General features: G+C 52.1%; 3 protein-coding genes across 3 annotated transcripts in view; all 3 read left to right on the top strand.

Annotated features, from left to right (window-relative positions):
- The first annotated feature begins 6,012 nt into the window (after positions 1 to 6,012).
- Positions 6,013 to 8,170, top strand: F5B22DRAFT_566879 (uncharacterized protein). Its single transcript, XM_047973115.1, has 2 exons — positions 6,013 to 6,239; positions 6,323 to 8,170. Exons 1-2 carry the CDS (start codon positions 6,232 to 6,234, stop codon positions 7,986 to 7,988), a joined length of 1,674 nt encoding a protein of 557 aa, XP_047833251.1. The 5' UTR covers positions 6,013 to 6,231; the 3' UTR covers positions 7,989 to 8,170.
- A 771-nt stretch (positions 8,171 to 8,941) lies between these two features.
- Positions 8,942 to 10,105, top strand: F5B22DRAFT_566883 (oxidoreductase). The gene has a single exon (XM_047973116.1). The coding sequence runs from the start codon at positions 9,158 to 9,160 to the stop codon at positions 9,935 to 9,937; it is 780 nt and encodes a 259-aa protein (XP_047833250.1). The 5' UTR covers positions 8,942 to 9,157; the 3' UTR covers positions 9,938 to 10,105.
- Positions 10,106 to 10,804: 699 nt separating this feature from the next.
- Positions 10,805 to 11,161, top strand: part of F5B22DRAFT_634642 (interferon-induced GTP-binding protein Mx) — a gene marked incomplete at both ends in the record, with an annotated part of 2,802 nt that continues 2,445 nt past the window's right edge. Inside the window, one exon of the mRNA XM_047977009.1 lies at positions 10,805 to 11,066. Coding sequence (XP_047833249.1) covers positions 10,805 to 11,066 — 262 coding nt within the window. The remainder of the gene's footprint in view (positions 11,067 to 11,161) is intronic.

The raw sequence follows: 11,161 nt of genomic DNA, 5'->3' as shown, positions 1-11,161 counted from the left end.
TGGGGCAGTTCGGTTGGTTGTTTGTTTTTCCCGCGGCTGTAGGACACGGGCGTGGGCCATTTAACTTATTTAAAAAACGGTGGGGACTTTCTTTTTTTTTTGTGCCCCCCCCCCCCCCCCCCCCCCTTCCCTTGTCTTTTGGCTTGGACTTTAACTTCGTTGTTCGCTCTTGGCCACGCTGCACCGAACCTACGGGAACAGGAAAGAAAAATCTGAAACGTCGACAGCCCTTCGCTGCGCTAGCACTGAGGTGACTGGACTAGATGAGATGCAGCCAACCAGGTAGGTTTAGGTTATCTACTTAGGTAGTTATTCCCTACCTACCTTGGATGCTCACGCTACGCGACGCTACCTAGCTAGACGGAACGATGCAAGGGTAGCCGAGAGAGAAACGAACTGGAGATCAAGTCCAGTCATACTTACGGTAAGTAAGTCGATTACATAGGTATGCCAATGCCCGACACAGAGCCAATGAGAAATGGGATGCGCGCCCGACACGTTCAACGCGGTGTGTGGAGCGTGCCGATTGGTCTGCGCGGGTGCGAGGCGTCGTCGTCGTCGTCGCGCAGCGCGGCGTGTCTTTTATCCCCTCCGTCTTAGCTCTCTCTCTCTCTCTTTTCAATACCTACAGTACTTACATTACCTACATTAATACGCGAGTCCTCACTATTAGCACCCGTTCACTAGTAGTATTCTCCCTGCTCCGCACTCCGCGTGCTTTACCCACATCCGGAAGATAACTTTTACTTAAAAAAGAATTAAGTGGAGATGGAGTCCGTGGCAGTGAGGGGAAAAGAGAAAAGAAAAGCAGCGCACGGGACACTTTTTTGATTCTAGGTATTCTGTTGCTTGCTTTGCTGGCTGGCTATGGTGTTCTCGGGTCTTGACAGGGAAGAAATGAAGAAGTCGAAGAATTTGGAATTGAAAAATTATTCTCTTGTCCTTTTCCTCCTCTTCTCCTCCCTCTTCAATTACGTATACATTTAGCCTGCAGACCATTTTGGGTGGGCAGCGTTGGGCTGGCTGGGGTTGGTCGATCGGTCGGTTGCTCCTCACTTTTTGCTCGAATAGGAAATCGAGTGTAGGTAGGGCGCGTGCAAATTGGCCAATGAGAGGCTGAGACGGCCGCCCTTCGTCGCTCTCGAAGCGCTTGTGGTGGGTGACTTACGCGCCCGACGCCTGCGTGACCGGCGCTTGTGTTCCTTGCCTGTCTGTCTGCCCTTGATTGCGTTTTTAGTGAAGAGAAGGGAGAGGGAGCAAAAAGAGAGGCAAAGAGGCGAGAAGGGATCAGAGGAAGTTTGATGTAGGTGCACAGCACTGTACTGTATAGGTGCACTGCGCTAGCGGCTTGAGGGAGAGAAAAGGGCTTCAGAGTCTGTCACGAGGCAGGATCATGGTGGTTTGGATGGCATCAGCTGTCAATTCGACATGTCAGAGATTGCATAGCGGAGGTGGCGGCGGCGGCGGACAACGAGGGCTTATGTAACAAACCCCCAAGGACCCCTTAATTAATCATTCTGCGACTAAGGCATTCTTCCCTCTTTCGCTATTTCCTATGCGATAATTGATGTTTAACCTTGCGGTGGATTCGAGCGTTTCGTGGACATGTTTCGGCCGATGTCTGTGTCCCCGCCTCCGGCTGACTGGTTAGCCTTCGGGGGGCAGGGGATCTGTTGAAGACGGCCACCCTGGAGGTGGTATTCAGCACTGACCATTCTTAACGGCTTGTAGATCCTCCGTGCACACTGCCCAGTACTTGGTAATTCATTTACACGATACCTTTGATGCCTTTCACCTTGACGATATTAGGCTTATCTAATTGTAAGTAGTCTACATAGAATACGCCTAGTTGAGAATGGGTATCCTAGCTGTCGATCGAATAATGCATGCACCAGTGTATAGAACGTGTATAGAAATTGTATAGAATATAGTGCCATAGTAATCTCCCATACTACATACAGTACCTATCTGGTAGTGATAGATAGTAAATGCCAGGCCTACTATGTATTTGCAATACCTACGATTTCCCGCCGGCGCTTAATCGGATCGGCATCTCGATGCTCATCTTTCCTCATGCGGTGTAGACACATGACAATAGCCGCCGCGTTTAACTAAACTGTCAAGACTCAAGAATAAGTAAGCGATGCGGGTAGTTCTTAGACAAATTAGCCCCAAAAGAAGCCGAGTAGAGAGACAATGAACCACCACCACCACCACCACCACTACTACTACCTAGAAGTTGCTAGCAGGTAGCTAAGCCAGGCGGCTATCCGGACCCTCCGAATTCCGGCGGATGAGATGGCAGGCTGCTAGAGCTGCACCTGTTATCGAACACTTCTACCGATATTGTGCGTCGATAGGGTGAAGGCGGTGCGCTTGTGGCTGTTCTGTTTCCGCTTCATCTCATGTTGTTCGTTCGCTCGCCATCTCCACGAGCCGAGACCGCACTGCCCCCAATACCTTTCCCCCAATTTGTATGGAGAATGCAACCGTACCGAGGATGGCATATATCGTTACACTGCCTATACAGTAGGTACTACGGTGTTGAACCCGATGTCATGTCATGTCAGATCAAGCGCAAGCGCGCTGGTCCAGGGTCCCGACCAACGGAACATGGAATAGGGAAAAGAAAAGAACCCTCCCCTGGTTCGTTGCGATTGTCGATCATTTTCAATATTGCTTTCCTATGTACACGATATACGTCGCATTCAATCCTTTTTTTTTTTTTTCGCCCGCCAGTGGGCCTGCGTGCCTGCGACTTCTGGGAGTTAGCTAGCAAGCAAGCAAGCAAGCCTGCTTCTGCTTCTATACGCCCGGATCCCGACGTGCCGCACCGACGAAGAAATGGAGATTGTATCTGTATGCTGTAGGACCTCGGAAGTAGCTGATGTAGGTAGGCAAAAAAAAAAGAGAGAGAATTAAAAATAAACAAGCAGGGAGAGATGATCTGAGAGAGTATACTATACTGCCAATCTAATCTATCTACCTTGCCCTGGCTACGTAGCTAGCCAGCTACCTAGTAAGCAAGCAAAGCAAGGGCGGAAAGACGTGGTGATGGCGTTCGAGATTAATCAGATTGACTGATCCCTCGATGCTCAGACGAGACGGAGCAGAAAGAGACAAGAGAACCCCAGATTCCGAGCGAGCATTGCCACGCTGGACTACACTACATATGTATACTTACATAGGTAGTCGGTATGTATTATATGTATTATAGGCATTATACATATCTACCTACCTAAAGCGATGGGATAACTCTGTGCAGTGCGTTCACTTCGTTATAGTGCGTGCATCAGGTGAGCATAATAGACTCCTAGCAGAGTCTCATCGCAGTGCATGAGAGTCGTGTGTCGCCATCTCGTTCGTCGCGGGCGGTGCAGACGTGGGCGTGTTGCAGCGTGCACCCGCCGCGTACATTCGCCATTTCCGTCGACGCATATCCCCGCGCGTTGTTGGTTGGGGGACAATCGTGTGTTCCGAGCGCGACGCACTGCTCACTCAGCAGCATAAGTAAGTATTGGGGGGGGGATAGCGGGCAAATGCCCTTCAGGAAGGAATTGAGAGAGGCGAGTTGAGTGCTGACGGGCTGGGTAGCGCGAGTAGTTTTCCCCACATCCGTGTTGGCGCTTGGCAGGGTTGATTGACGATTGAGTTTTTTTGGAGGATTGACGGGATCAAGGGTATACCGTTGCCCACGCCAGACCCATGCAGACAGATAGAAAACCCACTCGCAGAGCACTCTCGCTAGCTAATGCGGACATCAAAGACATGCGTCCATCCACTACTAAATGTTCCGCCCTCGACTGGGAAGTACTGTAGGTAGTCGGTATATGTGATCCCAGGTTAGGATCCTACCTACCTGGACCTGGTCTAGTCTAGTCAACGTGGGTAGTACACTATAATCCATGAGTCTACACTACCCTACCTACCGCATACTCTACATGTACGCTACCATCGAGGGATCTACGAGTGAGTCATCGAAGTGATGTCGGTCAGTGGAATCGTCGTATTAGAGAGAGACAGGATTTACCCTAGGGACAACTAACCTACACGCTACCAACACGCAACACGCGACACGCTACACGACTACACGACTACAGACCACACGACCAATTCTGATGGAGGCGTTCTTCAATTGGGGCAGCTCTGGGGCAGGATTGTAAGTACTGTAAGTACCCAACCGAGATCAACCGATGATGCATCGTGCCACCGGGTGTGCCCACTCGTTGTTGAAGATCGCCCTGTTTCTCGGTCTTTGGTCTTTGCAGCAGCCCCCAGAGAGGGCCCAGAGGCCCAGAGGAGGAATGGCGCTCGAGTCTTGGCTCGATGGGGCTCGAATTGAGCTGGCCGAGAGCTGGCCTAATGCGTTGCGTGCAGCCCGTGCAGCCCCGGTTCGGGCTGGAGCGTTGCGTTGTAGGCCCGAACGTGGCCTTGGGTCTGTCTGCTTGGGCAATTCCCGCGTCGATGGGCAGACGGGGGAGGAAGAGGTTAACCCTTAGGTACCCTCTGCTTGGGAGTTAGTTGCTCAGTGAACTTTACAGTACTTACTTACTGTACCGTACTTAGACACTCTAGTATGCCTTGCCACCTGGGTTTAATGAGTATCAAGCATGCTGAGACAGACATGAGAAGAGAAGCTGGGTATGGGTTTTGCCAGGTCCTGTGCCTGAAGGTGCTTAGTGTCGTTGGTGGCGTCACGGGTGGACAGGCGGGCAGTTTGGATGGATACACGACAGAGCTCAGAACTACAAACTTCTGACCACTTGCACTACACTACTTACACTACCTACTCTACGCTACCCGCACCATCAAACCTGGGTACTACGTATTTAGTACTTGGATGAAGTGACTGATGGTAATACATGGAGGTGGTACATGTCACTTACACGGCAGTGCTGTCTATGTAGGGATGGACTGACATGACGATATATCCTACCTTGGGTACTGAGATGGCTGGGGTCACGATGACGACCCGGCATCAGAAATATGTATCTGCTGGTGCTGCTGCTACTTTACTGCTATTTTGTATGCTATTTTTGCCTTTTATTGGCTACGCTAACAGTGACAAACAATACGATTCAAGGGAGACTGGATGGGGACTTGACAAGGCGAAAAGAACCTCGCCATCGTCAATGGCCAGGTTACCATCGCTTTTGCTACCCTACCCTACCTTGACAGAAGCCCTAGATGCATGCATAGGTATACATAATACATACACATGAATGAATATAATAGTACATAGGTACCTCGATAAACGCCAAGCTCTGTGTGCAGTGGGTCCCTCACGTAGTAGAGTAGGTAGCTGATTGGCCCCACCGTTGCCGCTGGTACTTGGACGGGTACTTGCTGCCGTGGGCTCGAGTGCCCATCACGGCTCGTATCTGACCACCCCGGTCGAGGTACCCCGCCGCCCCGCCCGTCTATTTCGGTACCTACCTATGTACTTACGTACCCCATCGCATCTTTGTCGAACCTCACCTCACCTCGTCTTCCTCGCTCTCTGGTTCAACCGCCATCGCCCGTCGGCCCAATGCCTCGACCGCCAGACCCAAGGGCGGCACTAGGCCGACTCGCGCATGCGTGGGAAACATGTTTACATGGCTCTTCCCTTTGCTAGTCTGCCAATTGCTCGAGATACCCCATGTTTCAGGTTCTGCTTGCTGCAACTGGGAGCCATCATCCGTCATCCGTCATCGCCGCCGGCTGCTGGTCTGCTGGTCTGCGGCTTGCGTGCGGCTTGTGTGCTCGACTGGAACCTCCTTGCTACTTCGTAGTAGTACGCCAGGTCGGTAGGCTAGGTAAGTAGGTGATTTGCATGCGGCCCATCGTGACCTGTCCATCCCGCTCCGAGGATAAGAGGACCGACTTCCTCCTCCCCCAGTCCTCAACTTTTCCCTTGCCATTCTCGTTCTTCAGTTTCATCTGTAGACCAATACATTTGTTTCCTTTTTCCTATTCTCGGTTTCCTTGCTTTGTCTCATAGACCCATACTCTTATCCATCTCGACGCCGTCGTCTCCTCTACCAAGACTCCAGTTCCCTCTCTCCTTGCTGCAGAGTGATCTCATCCACCCGATCTTGCCATCGACAGTTTTCATACATATTTCTAGGCGTTAAGACATCTTGCCTCGGTGGAGCTGGTTCTCCCCCTTCACTCTCTTCCAATAATTCTATAGTCAGTTCGTTCGTTCTTGTCCTGGTTGACGAGACAACGTCCTTGCCCACAGCAGACATGGCTCCGTATGTATATCTTCACTGTTACCTTCACTCTCGCCCCAGAGAGCCTCGTGAATAGCGGCATACTGACATGAGAGTGTGAATAGTCTGGCAGCAGACATGTCTTTTGACTTCACTTTCCCTTCTTGCGAGCCGGTCACCCCGCCGAGCTTTTCCTTTGATCCGTCTCTGCTTGAGATTCAATACAATCCCGGGCATGCTCGCACAGGCTCGTATAGTTCAATATGTTCCACCGCCGAGACGTCGCCCTCCGACTCGGTTAGCACGCGCGTCACTACACCTGCGCGCTCCCCGCCACCAATTCGCCAACATGGCCCTATCTTACTACCCAAGATTCGCTCTCAAGACCAGACTATCGAATCCCCCGCCAAGCGTGTGAGGAGATCGCCTGCTGCTTCTGTCCCTAAGCCTACACGGAAAGCGAGCATCCGCCCAACTCACACTCGGAGCTTCACGAACCCGGAGTCGCTGAGCTTCAGCAACTCTTTCTTCGGCCCAGTCGAAGACCAACAAGTCGCTTTTCCATCTTCTCTCCTCGGCTCACCAATCTCCTATGCGCAGGACAATATGCAGGCCCAGCGCGCATCCAGCGCTGGACCCGAAAACTTCGGGCTTGATAATTTCAGCTTCGCTACTTACCGCCAAATGCCTTCATATACCCCAGCCGTTTCGCAGTCACCACCTCAAGCTGAGCAATTCATGTATGGATATGCGCCTAGGGCCCCTTCACCCTTCAGCTTGTGTTCAACGCCGGACCCCACGCCATCCACAACCCTCATGAGCTATCTGACCACATCCAACCCGGCCCCTTCATTGGTCCGGTCTATCTCATTCCCTCTTCGGGACCCCAACACCAAGCACTTTTGGTGGGATGTGCGGCAGATCCGCCAATGGTCCGCTTTCAACCTTACTACCATTCTCTCTTTGCCCGGCGCTTCTGCCCTCCTCAACTGCCCCGTCCCGGCCCCCCTTCTTCCCCAACCTTCTACCAATGCGCGCCATCCTGAGACAGAGGCAGCATTGCACAACATCTACGCATCCTACTACATCCCCAAGCTCAACTCGGCTCTCGCGATCTCATCACAAAGGGCTCTTCAGTTCTCAGTTCCCAGCACAAAACACACCCCATCATCACCCAACGACCACCTCATTGTTGCCAATCTGGCCGGTGAGTCGTCAACGGCAGCCGCCATCTTCGGTGGAAAGCCAACTGCCCGGGTCGTAGGACTAGTCAAATCCTTTGACCGATTCAACACTGGAATGCGAGTTGAAGGCAACATCAAGCGCGTGGAATACTTGCGCGGACTGGCCCACTTGCATCATGTAATGCGTGAGCACGGCACCCGCTACGGCTTCATTCTCACTGAGATTGAGCTGGTGTTGGTCCGTAATGGCGCTGAAGGAACGCCCCACTTCGGCTATCTAGAAGTGACCAGCGTACAGCTCGCCGCCGCGGGGTCCGACGTTGACGGTGAAGATGAGACCACTCCACTCACCGCATGCCTTGCACTTTGGGGTCTGTGCATGTTGGCCGGCGATGAGCCAACACCGGGACATGCGCCGTGGAAAGCTGAAATCGGCGCCCCTGCCGAGGGGACTCGTCGCAAGGCACTAGCTCGTGACGATTGGATGCCACAGCCACAACTTGCCGAGAAGCGGGAAGCTAAGCGCGCTAGGGGTTGGGTGTTACCAGAAGATCCTGTCGGTAGGAAGGAGTTGGGTAAGCGGGGTGTGCGATATGGCGCATGCTAAATTTTCTATGCCATCTATGAACAGCCTGGGCTGGCTCCTAGGCATTTCCAAGTATCTAAGGCGTTGTACATAGATACCCCCACCTATCCACTTAATGGGTTTTCCTTGGGTTTCAAGTTCGAGGTCCGGGATTAGGATAGGGCATGGCTTATGAATGATGAGGATAGGTAAAGAAAGGATTAGCACTAGCAATAGTCGAATGATACCATATCTTGGTATAGGATGTCAATTTCAAGAAACTTGGCATATTTTATCCGAAATTCCAGAAATGTTTAGTTCCTTATGTTGCAGTATGTGACTTTGTTGAATCATGCCATCTTCTGATACTATTTCACATCGCCCCCATTGGACCGTTAGTTTGCGATGCAACTGAACGGTAGCAACCTTACAGTATGCTGTCGGGGTATAATTGGGGGTCATATCCGTGTCCGAGTTGACGGCCATTCCGCCTTGATGGTTCACGGGTCACACTGGGTTACCGTCGCATTGCAACCAGCCCATATAGTGGCCCCCTTCCCCCCAAAAAGTCTCATTGCCGGATTAACGAGGTACCGCGGAGAAAACGGCCCCAGGAAGGCAAGCAGCCTGCAAGCAGTATCGTATCTGGCAAGCTGCCTGGCCGTTTCAAAGCCGCGGGGAAATAAGATCTGGCTGGTCTGGGAATACTACACACACTGCATTCGTTTCTTTGTTTGGTGTGGGTGCCTCATTTTGTCCCAGGCGATTTGTAATGATTAGTCGAGGGAGACACCCTTTTGCCGGAGATGCTGTTTCGTTGCTTACTTATGTAAATTCGCTTATGAGCTGTCCTACGTCGCAACTCCGAACGACGCCCTACCGGCGACAGTCGGTCTTATAGTTGATCTCGGAATGAAATCAGTGCGTCGGGGGGTTCAGATGATGACTTTCCGAGGTGTTGAATACCAGAGATTATTAGAGGGTTGGGTTGTGTATAAATAAATGATGAGCAAGACATCGAGGATAATTACTTTGGTTAATGAACAGGACAAGAATACAATTGCGAATAGACTTTCAATTCAGGATCTTGCTTTCTTGCATTCATAAATACATACAGTACGATCTCTCAAGAGCTCTCATTTACAATAGCATACCGTATATCAAGAGCAATACACACATATACATACACATACTTACCTGCCTACGAGAACATGTCACCAACAATGAAACTCACCACATCCCTCAACCCACCAGCCCGTCCCAAAAGCACCGACTCAGCAATCGCCCTCGCAGAACAAGACGAGCAAATCCCCGCCTCAGCACCATCCTCAGGCTCAAAGCACATGTCCGTCTCAGAAGCGATTCTAGCGCGCCACTCATCCCGTCTGTACCTCCCCCGCCCCGTACCGCGCGCCCACCTCACCCGCGCGCTCTCCCTCGCACAACACGCCCCCTCCAACACAAACACGCAACCCTGGCGTCTATTCATCGTCCAAGACGACGCCCTAATACGGCTCAACACGGCCTTACTCGCAGCCGCAGCGCTCTCAGCCCCCTCGATCCCCCCTCATCCGGCGCCGTTCGCGAAATACCGCGCCGCGCTCGGCAGGACATTATACGGCGACGGCTGGGGTCTCGCGCGCGACGACGCGGAAGGGCGTCGCGAGGCAGTGATGCGGAACTTCGAGTTCTTCGGGGCGCCGGTGGGGATCGTGGTGTGCATGAGTAGCGACCTCGTGGGCACCGAGGCGTTCAGCGTGGGCATGTATGTGCAGACGTTATTGCTTGCGCTGACGGAGGTCGGGGTGGGGAGTTGTGTGGAGATTAGCATCTCTGGGTATGCTGAGGTCGTGAGGGAGGTCGTTGGGATTGGGGAGGGGTTGGTGGTGCTTTGTGGGATTGCGGTGGGATTTGAGGACGCGGGTGCGCGCGTGAATCGGGTTCAGATGGGGCGGGATGGTGTTGAGGAGAGTACGGTTTGGGTGGAGTAGGTGTGAGGTGGGTGAGTGAGTGAGTGGGATGAGATGAGATGAGATTAGTGCGGGGTGAGATGTGAGGGGTGAATGTTGGGAAGTGAAGAGAAGAGTGAGATTGGGGTGGGAGTGAGATGAGATTTTCATTAGTATCTGATCATTCGAATGCATTAGGATGGCGGCGGCGTTTGCAATATAAAACATGTATTAATATATTTTCTACTACTTCCTCATGTAGTATTATCTAGACTTTACCATGCTTGCCAGCTCATACCATATTGGACAGTAGTATCTGTTGAGTGTATTCCACCTACAGCATAGTAGCTTGGAGACATGGCGCCGGTAATGCAGGGTCATGTACTATGCTAGTGGCAGACAAAGGTGAGAGTGGCCGCGGAAGTTTGGCTCCCAAACACAAATGCACGTCCAATGCAGTTGAGAAAGCGTTTGCTAGCGCTGCTATGCAGCAGTTCCGGTAGCTCCGTCATGTGAATGAAAGATAGCCAGAGGTAGCTAGATGCCTACGGCGGAGTTATGTATGACACTTCGGTGTTCGGCAGACTGCATATTTCGTTTGCTGCGCATCTTTCTTTCTTGTCTGTTGAAGCTGAGGCAATGACCATTCTTCAAACGCATGGCAACAGTCCCAGCTCCCCACGTTGTGGAGGACGCAGCAATTGAGATTCATATCGGCCTGTCTAGAAAATACGAATGTAACAGCAAGCACTCCTTTGTTTTAATTCTAGTCTTTTACCGTATGACAGCCCCTGAAGGAGATGCGATGGTCTGGGAAGCTGCAGTTACTTTGTAGCGCTCTTGAATGCGTGGCATTGATCGTCACTTTTGTCCGTTTGTCTAGAGTGTGCAACTGTTGATGTAGTGACAATGCCCATTCCCGTTAGTGGAATTGTGAAGAAACGTCGGCCTATGTACTTGCAGCGGCTGGAAGTTCATGGAAAAGATTGTGAAAGACTCTTGTCTTCTACAAAGCGAGAATTCCCTCCCCTGGCCACCGGAATCTTGAAAGTGAGAATCCTACTTCAAACTCTACATAACTACTTCTGTTTCATCACTAAGCACATGTTATTTGATGAACCTCAGCTGAGAAACCCATCCCCAAATTTCTGTTCGCCAGCCTTCCGGCATCGTATCCCAGGGGGGGGGGGGGGGGGGGGGGGGGGGGGGGGGGGGGGGGGGGGGGGGGGGGGGGGGGGGGGGGGGGGGGGGGGGGGGGCGGGGGAG

The sequence above is a fragment of the Xylaria bambusicola genome, assembly GCF_022495145.1.
Source record: "Xylaria bambusicola strain CBS 139988 unplaced genomic scaffold F5B22scaffold_9, whole genome shotgun sequence".
Lineage (NCBI taxonomy): Eukaryota > Fungi > Ascomycota > Sordariomycetes > Xylariales > Xylariaceae > Xylaria > Xylaria bambusicola.
The sequence above is the reverse complement of the archived record's forward strand: the minus strand, read 5'-3'. Positions and strand labels throughout refer to the sequence as shown.